This window comes from Eptatretus burgeri, chromosome 7, assembly GCF_056783735.1.
Source record: "Eptatretus burgeri isolate ZD-2024b chromosome 7, Ebu_testis_v1, whole genome shotgun sequence".
In the NCBI taxonomy this organism is placed as follows: Eukaryota; Metazoa; Chordata; class Myxini; order Myxiniformes; family Myxinidae; genus Eptatretus; species Eptatretus burgeri.
In genome coordinates this window covers 67,197,775-67,213,256 of record NC_140967.1, presented here as the reverse complement: position 1 = coordinate 67,213,256, position 15,482 = coordinate 67,197,775, and the positions used below count along the sequence as shown (strand labels likewise).

The following is a 15,482-nucleotide window of genomic DNA, read 5'->3' as shown; positions in this document are numbered from 1 at the left end:
AAATATCTGGCTGATTAATCGCCGATAAAACGTACATCTGGTCCGACGGGGCTTGGCGATATAAAACCGCTTGGCAATCGCAAACGGAACGAGCTGCTTAAAGCGGCTCGTTTTCGTGCAGGCTCCGTTGAGGTGTAAATCCCCGGCATTTCTGTCTGCGCGAATAATTAGGTACATCGACAATTCGGTGATCGACCCTGTAGCGGACAGAAGAGTTGGCTGGTTTATGGTGTGGTTAACAACACCCGTAGCTGGGTTTCGGCGTTGATCCGAAAAGCTGCGACTGGACTGCTCGTTCGGTGGGCGCGCACGGCCGCAATTTAGCAAGAGGCGGTCGCCCGCACGCCGAACGGGTGAAAATCCACAACAATATATATATATATATATATATATATATATATATATATATATATATATATATATATATATATATATATATATTGTTGTGGTTACCAAATTCGCAAACCACCATTCAGGTCCCTTAGGTGAGGTATCTCGGCAAGTATATGTGTAGTTAGGCCCAAACCCGTTGTCTAGTGGGAATACATGTCATTTATGCGAGCTGCGACTCTTCAGGATAGCCGTTTTTCTTTTACTATCTTTATTTTGGACCAACCGCCATGATTACCACCACAACCACAACATCAACCACCAACCACAACGCCGCTTCACCACAACCGCCACGACCTTCACGTCACACCTCGCAACCGTAGCATCGCCACCGTTCTTGCCCCGCTGTGGGTACCGGTGTTGGACTCGTGCAGGGCGCACGTTGAACAGCGTGTACAAAATCACGGATTTTGTGCTTCAAAAACGGATCAAAAACGACACACGCCCACTTTTTGCCGTCCAATCGGTGAGCGAGGGGCGATTTGGCCCCGCCTCCAGAACGATCGATATATGCAAATTTGTGGATCAAAAAGCCTTCACGCCCACTTTTTCTCGGGCCAATGGGGAGCGAGGTGAAAGGTCAAAGGGAGGGGGTCAAAGGCGAAGCTACTGGGGGATAAAAGGACCGTGTTCGTCAGTCAGAGCCGTGTGGAAGTCTGGAGCCCGAAGCCTGCAGTAGCTGGAGAAGCTGAAGAGAGTCGAACGAGGAGAGCCCAAAGAAGAGTCCAGGGTGGAGAGTCCAGAGGCGGAGAAGCGGCAGCGGCGAAGGCAGACGAGGGGGTGCTCGCGACGGTGCCGGGAGCTGCACGCCCGAGGAAGGCCGGCAGCGCGACCTGGCCGAGGTGGAGACGCACACCAGGGATAATAAAGATCCTCTATACCCCGAGCATCAGCAACCCCCTCCTGTTTCCCCCGCGCTGAGATAGTGCGACCAAGGGGGCCCCGTTCCCACCCCCTGCCAGGCACTGTCCGCGAGGCCCGCGGAGTGAGGCGCCATCGCCGCTCCGCGTCTCATCACCAGACGGGTAGGCGCGACCCGGTCTCGGCCTCAGGCCCGCCTCATTCTTGAGGGTATTTCCTTTCCTTGGTTTTGGGTATGTGTTGTCGGCGCCGTCTGTGAAGTAGAATTGTATAAGTGTTGCCGTGTGCTCGGTAGTCGGTATTAGCTCTGCACTGTGTTCTCACTTTTATATTGCTTTTTGTGTAAATGGAATTGTGTTTTCTTTTTTTTGTGTGCATTTGGTGGAATTGTATTTGTGTGCTTCCCGTGTGCCGCGAATAAATGTGCTTTATTGTTGAACTGTTCTCCCGCTTCGCTTCGTCTTTTCCTCCATTGAACCCTCATCTTGCTTCACGTAAAGGGTTGGTAGTGGGCTGAGTACGCCCGATAATTAATCGAACCGTCGAGGTCGACGATAACACCGCTCGGTTATTCTGATAGTACGGAACGGGTCGCTTAAGTGGCCCGTGTCCGAAGTCGACCTGCGGCGAGGTGCGATCGCCCGGTCTACCCTCCGCGTGGGTACTTAGGTAGGTCGAATTTGGCGAGCAACCCTATCCCACGCGGGGGCTGATTGGCTCGATCGCGGTGAGACCGAAAGGTCCACCCGTGACTGGTTCCCGGCGTTAGTCCGAGAGGGTCACGACTGGATTGTCCGTCCGGTGGGCGACGTGCCGCGATTCGAGTTACGTGGCCGTCAGCACGCCGGCGGGCGCGGAATCCGCAACACTGGTGTCAGGTCGTGCGATACAAATTCATCGCCCTCCTCACGGCACTGGTAACGGAGAACAGGAAAACGGGCTCTCCTGTCTCCGGCTAAATTCACGGGAATCGGTCCAGGGGTGAGAGAAGCGACCCCCGATTCCCTCCAAATTACGAGCGAGCTAAATTAACCCTTCACGAGAAGCAAGATGGCGTCTCAAGGCGAGCGGGTGCCGGGTGGATTAGGTATGTGTAATAGTAATGTAGAATCCATGGCTCAGGACGGGATCACCGTGCAAGAGAAACCCGTACCAGAAGGTTGGGAAAGGCATCGATGCAGTTCATCTGGTCGGTTTTTTTATTATAACCCCACCGCTAAATGTAGTCAGTGGGAGTGGCCAGGGCAGGTGACAATACAGCACGTTATGGAACTCGTGCAGAGCATAAATGACAAACTGGATTACAGGAATGCCGAAATGAAAGAAAGGAACAACGAAATGAAGAGAAATACGCAACAAATGGAAAATAAAAAATGGATGGAAACGCACTCGAAGCGAAAAACCAAATGAAAGAAATGCGGGGTGAGATGCAGAGCATGGGCATAGGCCTGCAGGCAGGCATTATGGCAATGGCGAGGAGCGAAACGCGGACCACGGGCGAGAAAATGGCGCTGCCACGTGCTGGGACGAACGAGCTGGGGGGAGTGCAACGGCTGTCAGGCCCGCGGTCGGGGCGGGCGAGAAAATAATTCGGGAGACGTGTAAGACGAGACACGAGGTAAAGAAGGTATTAGAAAAATTAAAAGAAAGCCAGGAGGAGACAGAGGAGGGATTGAAGGTCGAAACGGTGGAGTGTGAGAAAAGACTTCAAGACATGAAGAGAGTTGATAAGCTGGGACTGGAGGGAAAAACGGAGACAGAGGAACTGGGAAGACGGGTAGAAAACCACAAGCGCAAGCCGGAAGAACAGTTAGAAGCCAAAGCAAAGTCTGAGTGTGCGGAGATGAGAAAGGAATTGGAAAAGAAAGTTTCTGAGTTACAGAAACACCAAAACAAAGAGAGGGAACTACAAAACGAACTGAGAGTGTTAAAAGAGGAAAGGAAGAGAACGGAAAATGAAACTTTAAGAAACCACACTGTACAGATCGAACAGCTGGAAGCGAAGGCCAGACTAAAGAATGAGGAACAAGAAAGAGTAATGAAGGAAGAACGAATGAGACAGGAGAAAGAAATGAGCAAATTGAAAGAAACGATGAGATTGGAAAACAAAGAGAAGGAGGAACAGTGGGAGAGAAAACAACAACTCTATGAGTGTGAAATTGAACAACTAAAACGGAGGGAGAACGAACAGCTAATGGGGCTCAGAGAGAAAGAACGACTTAGATGGGAAGGAAAAAGGAACCAGGAAGAGACAGAAAAAAGGAACCAGGAGAGAAAATGTATAGAGACACGGGAGACAGAAAAAATTGAGGGAAGACTGCACGATGAAGACGGGGTGAGTGACGCACACACACACACAGAGGTAGTGGAGGATAATGGGGGTGAGCTGGCGGACTGGGTAGAGACTCGGTGCGAGCAGCTGGATGGCCTCCTCCAGGAACGAGGGGAGGGAGTATGCCCCCTTGAGGCGAGTCACGACCAGGTGAGTTCGGTCGTGCTTTGCGAGGTTGAGGGGGCGAGTGCTGCGAACGGGTGCACGGAAAGCTTGGGGGGTATAGAGGCCCCGGAGACCCTTGTGGGGACACGAATCCCCAGTGTGGTTGTCCCTGTGTGTGTGGTGCAAGGTGTGAGTGCGTCCCCGTGTGTGGAAGCGACCCAGTGTGTGAGTGGTGTGGTGGCGATTGTGCCGGAGTGCGTGCTTCCCAGCACGCCGTGTGTGGATGAGGCACCGCGGTTGAGTGCCCCCGCGTGTGTGGGTGAGGCACCGCGGGTGAGTGCCCCCGTATGTGTGAGTGAGGCACGGAGTATGGATGAGACACCGCGGTTGAGTGCCCCCGCGTGTGTGGATGAGGCACCGTGTATGAGTGTCGCCGTGTGTGTGAGTGAGGCACCGCGGGTGTGTGCCCCCGTATGTGTGAGTGAGGCACGGAGTATGGATGAGACACCGCGGTTGAGTGCCCCCGCGTGTGTGGATGAGGCACCGTGTATGAGTGTCGCCGTGTGTGTGAGTGAGGCACCGCGTGTGGATGAGGAACCGCGGGTGAGTGCCCCCGCGTGTGTGGATGAGGCACGGAGTGCGAGTGAGGCACCGCGGGTGAGTGCCCCCGCACGCGTGAGTGAACGGCCGTGTGCAAGGTCGCTGTGTGCAAGGGAGACCGTGTGTGTGAGAGAGCGGTATGTGAGGGAGATGTCGGTTGGCATGCGGGAGCACGCAGCCGCGTCTCCCGGTGTGAATGTGATGGAGTGGACTGTGTGCGACGTAACACGCAGGTGTGCGTGGGTTGAATGGCGACGACGACGGCGACATGGGAGAAACGAAAGCCGAGTAGCGGCTGTAGTTGTTTCGGGGACCGTGCCGGGTTCACCCAGCAGTGAGCACGAGGTCCGTGCTGTGCAACGCACGAGACCGCCACGTGCTCGCTTGCGAGAGTGAAGTCCCGGTCCGGAAACGCCAGCGGTGGATTTGCCGATCCCGCGGACGGACAAAGTTTAGGCAGGTAAATGGATTTGGACCGGACGGGTTCTCCACGCGATCGTGTGTGTTAAGCTCCAACGGGCAAAGCACATGTGTTCGCGTGGGGAACCCCTCGAGACGTGGGGCTTGTTTTTTTTATGCGCACGGTGACGCCATGGCTGCACGTGGGGTTGGAATCCGGCAGGAGGGGTATCTCTGCCGGATGGTCCCGTCCAAGGAGGGACGAGGAACACGTGCAGCTGCATGACGTCACGGGCAGGTGCAAAGTGCGCGAGCTCTGAGTTGCCGCGCAGGTGCTGCGCATGGAAAAAAAAAAAAAAAGCAAGCCTCACTTTCGGGTGTACAGGATTCCTGGGTAAGGGGTGGAAGACCCCCTTCACCTGGGCACAGGATGGAAACTAGTTAGGGGGAAGGGTTAGCTTAGTTAGACCGACTTCATGGGGCAGGGGTAAGTCCTCATGGGGTCCGTGGAATGGATTAGTTAGAGGGATTGTAGCCAGATTTAGGTTGGGAAATTGATTAATGGGATTATTTGGAGACAGTGACAGACTTGTGGATGTGTAGTGGGGACGTAGCTTAGCTACGTAGGTTAAAAGGAACGTGCTACTAGTTTAAGGGACGACGTGGGAGCACGAGTTAGTTAGGGGGTGCAGATAGAAGGATGGCAGAGTTCAGTGGTGTGTGTGTTGAAGAGTTGGTGAGTGAAGTGGAAGCATGTGCTTGTTGAGTGAGTGAGGCCAGCGGGTCTGTGTGAGTGGAGCGAATGGGGAATGCATGGTGCGATGAGTGATTGGGGGGAGGAGTGACTCCCGCCCAAGGGACCCCGGGGTCAGTGTAGAGTGAGTTAGCTGGGTTAGTCAAATTGAAAAATGGAAGTCGTTTTGCTGTTGGTGGGAAAGTAGGCTCGAGACCCATTTGGAGGGGTGCAGGAGCCCTGTTGACGGGCTTGCGAGCGTGGCTGCGAAAGGTGAGTATCGCTGAGTGGGTACCCCGGGCACCAGGCTAGTCGGCCGTGGTAGGCCATGGGCCCATGGGGGGCCGGGATAGAGTAGTGGGCACGGGTGCGCCTGCTTGGTGCGGGGGCCCGGGGCGCCATTAGCCGCGTGGGCAGTGTTGTGGGCACGGGTGACCCTCGGAAAGGGGCCCGGGAGGCCGGCCTGCCACGTGTGCGTTTCAGGGGAGGTGCCATGGGGGGCACTCCCCGGTGTTAGGGAGCTGGTAGGCTCGGAGGCAGTGTAGTGCCCGGGGGTGTCATAGCGGGAGATTCGGCAGAGGGTCGTACCTGCCAAAGGGAGCCACGTGTCCCAGCCATGAGACCGTGTGAGGGCACGGAGAGAAAATTGGGGGGGCGAGGCCCGAAATTGTAAGGACACCAACACAGGCGACGGGAATCTGGGTTGTTAGAACCAATAGTTTAAGCGAGAGGCGCTTGTTGAAAGCCCGGGGTAGTTTAACAGTTAAATGGTTAGGGTAGATTAGGAGATGTACCCCTCCGCACCATCCATCCCCTCGCTGTCGTTGTGGGCCGCTGGACCCACTTGGTGTTAAGATCGCCGAACTCTGGGGAGGCCATTCTGAGGCTTCGTTGGGCCTCGGCACAGGACGTTAGCTCTCCCTTGTTCCCCTCCGGGAAGGGAACGTAGGGGTTGGGAGTAGGTTAGGTGACAGGATAGGTTAGCCGAACAAGGACGATAAAGGGGGTTAGGGGACGATTTATAGTGGGGGAGTAAAAATAAAAACAACAGAAAAAAATTAAGTTGGGGCTAAATTGGGGTTTGACAAATTAAGGGAGTGGGTATGTACAGTGACAGGCAAAGGCGATAGGTTGGGAGGGAGACAGGTAGGTAGGTCCGAGCCCGCCTTCCAAGTGGCCAGCACCACCGCACTCCCTCCACCAACCTCCACGGAATGGCAAAGGCTGGCCAACTTCATCTGCAGCTGCTGTGCTGCAAGGCCTATGCCGGCTGGATCGTCTGCAGCTGCTGTGCTGCAAGGCCTGTGCCGGCCAGTTCATCTGCCGGCTGCCTGTTTTTTCTTCAAGGCCTGTGCCGGCCAGTTCATCTGCCGGCTGTGTTTGCCTGCAGCGGCCTTCTTCTGCAGGCTGTGTTTGCCTGCTGCCTTTGCCATGCCATGCCCACTGCCCACGTTCACCAGCCCCGTTCAATTTTTGCTTTGCCCCCCCCTGTTCGTTTCCATGTGCGCCAGGATCAGAAAGCAACAGTTTGCAAGCTGCAAGAACTGCCCTGTTGGCAGCTACAACACGGGCCTGCAGTGGCGGCCCGTGCACCGTGTTTGCGTCCATCCATTCATGCATCCATTCGTTGTGCTCATTGCGTGTGCCACTTGAGCTGGCACGGAGACTACGTTTGTGCGGCCCATGCACCGTTGTGGTTCACTGCGTTCAGTTCAAAAGGGAAGGCCTTGGACTGCGTGTGAGCAGCCAGCCACGTTCCCTGTCACCTGCATCGTTTGAGCCAGAGACTGCATGTGGGCAGCCTGGCTCCCTGTTAACTGCTTTTCTTTTGCAGAGTTCAATGATCCTGGGCCATGGTTTAGTGTAAAATTTGTAAGTTAAGGTTAAGATGTACTGTAAATATGAGTGCGCCCCCGGCATGTTTGTCTTAGCGCCGGCAATTTTATTTAAGTCGTCCGTGTGAGTGAGTTTGTTTAGATAGTTACGCAGCCCTCAGGTTATTTATTTTGGGGACACGAATACCATGAATGTCGCACTCAGGGATCCGTAGGTAAAATGTACGAGGGGAAAACTACACATGATGCACACGAAAATTTGACGACTCGGGACGAGTCTGTAAAAAGGGGAGGGGGTAGTGTTGTGGTTACCAAATTCGCAAACCACCATTCAGGTCACTTAGGTGAGGTATCTCGGCAAGTATATGTGTAGTTAGGCCCAAACCCGTTGTCTAGTGGGAACACATGTCATTTATGCGAGCTGCGACTCTTCAGGATAGCCGTTTTTCTTTTACTATCTTTATTTTGGACCAACCGCCATGATTACCACCACAACCACAACATCAACCACCAACCACAACGCCGCTTCACCACAACCGCCACGACCTTCACGTCACACCTCGCAACCGTAGCATCGCCACCGTTCTTGCCCCGCTGTGGGTACCGGTGTTGGACTCGTGCAGGGCGCACGTTGAACAGCATGTACAAAATCACGGATTTTGTGCTTCAAAAACGGATCAAAAACGACACACGCCCACTTTTTGCCGTCCAATCGGTGAGCGAGGGGCGATTTGGCCCCGCCTCCAGAACGATCGATATATGCAAATTTGTGGATCAAAAAGCCTTCACGCCCACTTTTTCTCGGGCCAATGGGGAGCGAGGTGAAAGGTCAAAGGGAGGGGGTCAAAGGCGAAGCTACGGGGGGATAAAAGGACCGTGTTCGTCAGTCAGAGCCGTGTGGAAGTCTGGAGCCCGAAGCCTGCAGTAGCTGGAGAAGCTGAAGAGAGTCGAACGAGGAGAGCCCAAAGAAGAGTCCAGGGTGGAGAGTCCAGAGGCGGAGAAGCGGCAGCGGCGAAGGCAGACGAGGGGGTGCTCGCGACGGTGCCGGGAGCTGCACGCCCGAGGAAGGCCGGCAGCGCGACCTGGCCGAGGTGGAGACGCACACCAGGGATAATAAAGATCCTCTATACCCCGAGCATCAGCAACCCCCTCCTGTTTCCCCCCGCGCTGAGATAGTGCGACCAAGGGGGCCCGTTCCCACCCCCTGCCAGGCACTGTCCGCGAGGCCCGCGGAGTGAGGCGCCATCGCCGCTCCGCGTCTCATCACCAGACGGGTAGGCGCGACCCGGTCTCGGCCTCAGGCCCGCCTCATTCTTGAGGGTATTTCCTTTCCTTGGTTTTGGGTATGTGTTGTCGGCGCCGTCTGTGAAGTAGAATTGTATAAGTGTTGCCGTGTGCTCGGTAGTCGGTATTAGCTCTGCACTGTGTTCTCACTTTTATATTGCTTTTTGTGTAAATGGAATTGTGTTTTCTTTTTTTTGTGTGCATTTGGTGGAATTGTATTTGTGTGCTTCCCGTGTGCCGCGAATAAATGTGCTTTATTGTTGAACTGTTCTCCCGCTTCGCTTCGTCTTTTCCTCCATTGAACCCTCATCTTGCTTCACGTAAAGGGTTGGTAGTGGGCTGAGTACGCCCGATAATTAATCGAACCGTCGAGGTCGACGATAACACCGCTCGGTTATTCTGATAGTACGGAACGGGTCGCTTAAGTGGCCCGTGTCCGAAGTCGACCTGCGGCGAGGTGCGATCGCCCGGTCTACCCTCCGCGTGGGTACTTAGGTAGGTCGAATTTGGCGAGCAACCCTATCCCACGCGGGGGCTGATTGACTCGATCGCGGTGAGACCGAAAGGTCCACCCGTGACTGGTTCCCGGCGTTAGTCCGAGAGGGTCACGACTGGATTGTCCGTCCGGTGGGCGACGTGCCGCGATTCGAGTTACGTGGCCGTCAGCACGCCGGCGGGCGCGGAATCCGCAACAATATATATATATATATATATATATATATATATATATATATATATATATATATATATATATATATATATATATATATATATATATATATGACTAAAACTCTCATCTTGTATGTATGTATGTACGTATGTATGTATGTTCCCGAAATACTGTACAGCCAAAACGGTACACGATAGCACAAAACTTTTCAGGACTACTAACTCACCATTCTCCTGCGGTGTGCAGTATCAAGTTTCATTAAAATCAGGCAATGAAAAAAATTATTTTAAAAAATCAATTCCCGATTCAGTCAAGTACTCAGCGGGAGAATTTGATCAATGCAAACAACCTCAGTGGTATAGTTCGCTGGAGCTATCTTTTGTTTTTTTTAATCAACCGCTCTCATAATGGGAACTCAACGGGTTCACGGGTCGTCTCACAGAAACACACACACACACACACACACACACACACACACACACACACACACACACACACACACACACACACACACACACACACACACACACACACACACACTATATTATTTTAAACCAATATACCGGAATGAGCGGAATGAGCCCACCGATATATTGACATCGGAAAATAAATAAAAATAAATTTTAAGAAACCCTATACCGATGGAGCCTTGTCCTACGTCTGCATATTCCTTTCCACACCATTATCAGTACGTTAACCTTTCATCTCGTGTTGTTGAGCTTCAACTTGCATATAACAAAAACAATTAAAAGAAGCTCCTATTAATAAGAAGCATGGGTGATAACTTCTGTGATAATTTGCATCATGTTATTACATCAGCTGGGGCCCAGATGCAGTCCTTTCCAATGCCTTTGGCAATGATTTCTCCTTCAGAAGTTGGCACATCGAGCAAGACAGCTCTTGCACCCTGCTGGGTGAGTCGCTCGATTGTAGCACGACCAAGTCCTGATGCACCACCTGTCACCAGGGCAACCATACCCTAGACAAAAAGGGAAGAGGGACAGAGGTGTAGTTATTCCAAACATCAACAATTAAATTTTGTGTATATGTGCACTAGGTGGGGGGAGGTGAGGTACCCAGCACTGCACAAGAAAAGATCTATGTTGGGGTTCCGGCACGTCTTGTGCATGGAAAACGTACGGAGTTATTGCTCTCATGGTGGTGTTGGACATTGAAAAGCTGTGGAATTATTGGCCCCATGGTGGTCACCTGTGGGCCAGCAGCAGCACTGCCTCACCATTCCATTCCATTCCATCGGGACCAAACTCTGTACAGAGCGTCGGTGCTGCCGAAGCAGTCTCCTGGGCTATTGGGCACAATCCTGGACGGGTCGCCACTCCGACACAGGATACTCGAAAGGCTCAATCATCCCAGCAAGCTGGTACTCAATTGGCTGACCTCAGAAGGATGACAGGCTGAGTCAACCCCACCTGGTATTAATTCAACAGTCAAGGGAGATTTGAAATCAGGACCCTAGGATCCCAAGCCCACCACCCTAACCATTAACCAGGCATACTGCCTCACCCACATCACAATACACACTTTATGGCCTTTGGTAGCCTCAAAACGGTAGCTTAAAACCGTGCCCACAATTCCAAAGTGCCTATACCCAAACTTTTGGATCTCAAGGTGCTGTGATTCAGCTTTGAAAGAGTTATCATCACACCATTTGAAAGCCTTTATCCATGAGCAGGGGTCAGCTTTTTGCAGGCTCCAATCATGGTACCCTTTCTTGTGGCAATGTTTTTACGGCCGGATGGCCTTCCTGATGCCAATCCTTTAGTCGCCTTCAACACGCAGGGATAATTACCAGTGTTCTGGTGCTCATTTCGCCGACGTCGGAAGGATGACAGACTGAGTCAACCCCCCTGATGTTAATTCAGTGGCAGCGGGGCTCGAACTCAGGAACCCGGGGATCCCAAGCCACCACCCTAACCACTAAGCCAACACCAGGCGGCCTTGAAAGAGTAACAAACACTTACACACCTTTTTTTACATATATATACCTAGTCGAGGCTCGTGCAAGAGATAGTACGAGTATACTGAACAAATCAGGACACAGCAGGCCAAAAGGAACAGTTGAGAAAGGAGGGGTGGGGGAACATGAACAGTGGAGTTCAAGGCCAAAATAGAGGGACATTTGGACAAATGTAATGGTCATTAGAATGATATTAATATGATTCAAAACCTCCCTTGGGGACTGGCTGTTTTGCATACAATGCCTTTCCTAATTAAAGTGCCGAGCTCAGACTAGAAACCACCCAGCTGGGCGGAGTTTCGGCTGGAACTCAGTCTGTGCCATAGTGCCATGGTATCATCATGATGAGGTTTTTTTTTTACGAGCCACCTGTGTCCTGTCAAGATTTTGACTTCATCATAACAGTTCTCATGATGTAACATTCACTATTCTTTTGTGATGTGAATTTATCTTTTCCTCTGTTCTGGATTGTGATTTTGCGGTGGTAAACATCCAGTGGTTTGTTTGGTTTGTTCCTTTGTATTAAAGGAAGCAGTTACAAGACCCATCTCTGTGCCTGCACGTGACATTTCTTGGTATAACGGTTGGTGCGTTGGGGAAATTAGAGCTATCGTTCACTCCGAGCTACACATTAACAAAAGCCAGTACAACAAACAATGGGTGTGGAGAGGAATGGGGCAGGAGAGGATGCATGGGTGGACAATATGGATACAGAAGGAAACTCAGAAGGTAAACTGGAAATTTGTAAGGAGGGGCTGGGGGGGGGGGGTTAACAAGAATAGATAAGATCATGGTTTTGGATTTGTGGACATCTGCGACGGTGGTGAACAGCTGTCTTGAAGGCCTGGAGAGAATGTGGAAGTTTGTTCCACAGGAGGGGGTGGGGAGAACAACACATGAGTGGAGGTGAGCAATGATTCTGGATTTACGTAGTTTCACCAGAAGGGTGATATCCTGATGGTAGACAGCATGTGCCCTGTAAACCTGGGATGGGGAGTGGGGGGGGGGGGGGTAAAAAGCATGGAAAGTGGAGAGGGTGCAAGACCAGAAAGGAGTTGGTGGGAAACAGAGAGACTACTGAACTGTCTGTGATGACGAAGTGATAGGCCCATAGACTGAGCTTTATTGTGGGAGTTTCCAATAATCTTGAAGACCTTGGTTTCCACAGCATCAAGCTCAGCACGATGTGAGGTGGGCAGCCAGCGCAGAGGTGAGAGCAGCACTCCATCAAGCTGAGGATGAAGGCTTTGTAGGTGGACGGGAGTTCAGTGTGTGCCAAGGAAGGACTTTGTACAACGGAGGATGCCCAGTCAGTGACTGCTTTTGGAGGCCAACTTTGAAATGTGGTTAGCCCAAGAAAGATCATGGCTGATAGTGAGACCCACGAGTTTGAATGAATGAACCTCTTCAAGAGGTTGACTGTTGCTCCCGATCCAGGTGAGCTTCAGGACAGGTAGTCATATTTTTGTAGTCGGCGAAGAGGCAAAGAAAACAAACTGTAAAGAATATCGTTTAGACTGGACAAAGTAACATCACAAAATCTAAATAACTACATAAGTACATAAATAAATAAATAAATGATCCAACTTGCCTGTTACACAAAAACACTTTCCCTCCAAAATCCATGTCGGTCACCATGGCGACTTAAAAAAAAAATTGTAAGAACCCTTTTCCATTCAAGTGATTCTTAGTTGTTTATTGAATTTCGAACTCGCAAAGGCAAACAGACACGTCGGTTATTTACAGGTGTTTTAAATCGTGCACGTTGGGCAGTCCCGTGAGCAAGCACGGCATCGCGTCCAAATGAAGTCCGAAACGAGTCCGTGCGACTCGCGGATAGTGTCCTTAACACCATCGCCATTAATTCTCCGCTGAAACCTCAAAGGCGAGATAGACTGACTTTTGAGACACTCGGACATTCACGTAATAATTCGATAAAGCATTGCTCACCCGTACTGATCTGATCATCGCCATGGCAGAAAACCACAAAACCTATGGCAGCACAACAGCCAATTAGGAAATGGCAAACGGAAACAGATTAGGCTTGAAAAAAAAGATATTTGTTTTTGTTTATTTTCTATCCTTAAATATTTCTACCGAGTTGAACCTGTTCATTTTCATAATTTAACATAAATAATGTAGGGTGTGAAACGATTTTTTGAGGAGGCCGGCTCAACGAACGAGTTGTCATTATACACCGCCTCATATCCAAAGAAAAAAAAATTAACCTTCCCAGAGAGTAAATTCCGACTCTAACCTACAGATGGATCTTCGTTAATAGCGCAGGCGAGTTTCCGACATTGAACTGTAAATAAGACTGGAAGGATTATGTCTCTTCACATTGCACGCACCCTTGCGTCGTCTCGTCACCACACAACCCCTTCGCTTTGCACACGCCGCCATGTTGCTCGGCCCAGTGAATGATTCACTGCCACCCACGTTGCGTTACGTTTATGCGACAACGTGTTCACATCGACTTTGACTTTCAACTCAAAATTAACATTCAATATTCAAAATCTCCCTGTAATTTATCACGCGAGTCGAAATATATCTGCCCCGAGTGGGCCTCCTAAGATGGCGCTTGGTGGCGACAAAATCTCACCGCTCATGATCTTTCCAGTCAGATGCGGTTCAACGATTTCCGAACAATAAATAACCACCGACCACGTGATGCTCACACGTGAAATCGGAATGCATGGTCTTTTGGGGAAAATGTACATATCCAATTACACCATTGTTCACTTAAATCGGTCTTGTTGAAATCCTCGATCACCGTTTAAAACGAGAACTGCTCTCGATAGAGCGTGTATCTCGGCCAGGCTGAACAGTTTACGGTTTGTATTTATCGTGGAAGAAAGCACGTCCGAGACTTTCAGATTCTGAGTCAAATCATCTATTCAATTACAACGGGAAAAGCTCTGAAAACCCCTGCCGGGAAACCCCGTTAAACCAAAGCGAAAGCGAATTCACATATTACGAAACGAAAGGTAAAATGATGACGTCACACCACTCGCCCTGCTCGTCGTGCATTGATCGAATGGAAGGGACAAAGAAAATACAATTTTGGGCGGGAGAAGAGATGTAGATCGACTGTGTGTAAAAATATAAAAATCACAACAAAGAAATGGTGTATCCCCCTTCCGCCACGCGGCGGGGGGTAAAAACGTTCTCAAAGGAGACAATGATCTGCCCGACACTTCTGAGAATAAATATGTAGTTTATTCACAATCTTATAATACACGTGATGCACGTTTTCTCGTCGACAAACAAATTATTCATCACGATCTGTTCTCGAGGTGAAAGCAACGCCGTGACGTCATCACCACGACGTGTTCCCTGTGACCCTGAAGGGAAACCCCCAGAGCGTGAATCAAGGCTCACGGGCAAGGGTTCAAAACGTCACCAGCACTAATTACGTCACAGCCACAGGCAAGGGTTCAAAACGTCACCAGCACTGAATACGTCATAGCCCCAGAAGCCTTTTTGAACCCACCGACATCCTTTCAATACCCCCTTCCAATGTTTGCCTCAAAGGTTGTTCCTCCTCTAACATATCCTCTCTTTGTTCTATTCCCATCATTTGTTCCTCCTCTAACATATCCTCTCTTTGTTCTATTCCCATCATTTGTTCCTCCTCTAACATATCCTCTCTTTGTTCTGTTCCCCATCATTTGTTCCTCCTCTAACATATCCTCTCTTTGTTCTGTTCCCCATCATTTGTTCCTCCTCTAACATATCCTCTCTTTGTTCTGTTCCCCATCATTTGTTCCTCCTCTAACATATCCTCTCTTTGTTCTGTTCCCCATCATTTGTTCCTCCTCTAACATATCCTCTCTTTGTTCTGTTCCCCATCATTTGTTCCTCCTCTAACATATCCTCTCTTTGTTCTGTTCCCCATCATTTGTTCCTCCTCTAACATATCCTCTCTTTGTTCTGTTCCCCATCATTTGTTCCTCCTCTAACATATCCTCTCTTTGTTCTGTTCCCCATCATTTGTTCCTCCTCTAACATATCCTCTCTTTGTTCTGTTCCCCATCATTTGTTCCTCCTCTAACATATCCTCTCTTTGTTCTGTTCCCCATCATTTGTTCCTCCTCTAACATATCCTCTCTTTGTTCTGTTCCCCATCATTTGTTCCTCCTCTAACATATCCTCTCTTTGTTCTGTTCCCCATCATTTGTTCCTCCTCTAACATATCCTCTCTTTGTTCTGTTCCCCATCATTTGTTCCTCCTCTAACATATCCTCTCTTTGTTCTGTTCCCCATCATTTGTTCCTCCTCTAACATATCCTCTC

The 15,482-nt window shown here is 50.5% G+C and overlaps 1 protein-coding gene across 2 annotated transcripts in view; it reads right to left on the bottom strand.

The window, feature by feature from the left end:
- HSD17B10 (hydroxysteroid 17-beta dehydrogenase 10) overlaps window positions 1–13,262 on the bottom strand; it is a 31,942-nt gene extending 18,680 nt beyond the window's left edge. Inside the window, exons 1-2 of one of the 2 annotated variants that reach the window (XM_085888872.1) lie at window positions 13,138–13,262; window positions 10,024–10,188 (exon numbers count right to left, since the gene is read on the bottom strand). In XM_085888872.1, coding sequence (XP_085744998.1) covers window positions 10,024–10,188; window positions 13,138–13,161 — 189 coding nt within the window. In that variant the 5' untranslated portion in view covers window positions 13,162–13,262. Of the gene's footprint in view, window positions 1–10,023; window positions 10,189–12,778; window positions 12,989–13,137 lie in introns of those variants that run through there. The other variant, XM_085888873.1, reaches the window with a different exon arrangement.
- Between the last annotated feature and the right edge of the window lie 2,220 nt (window positions 13,263–15,482).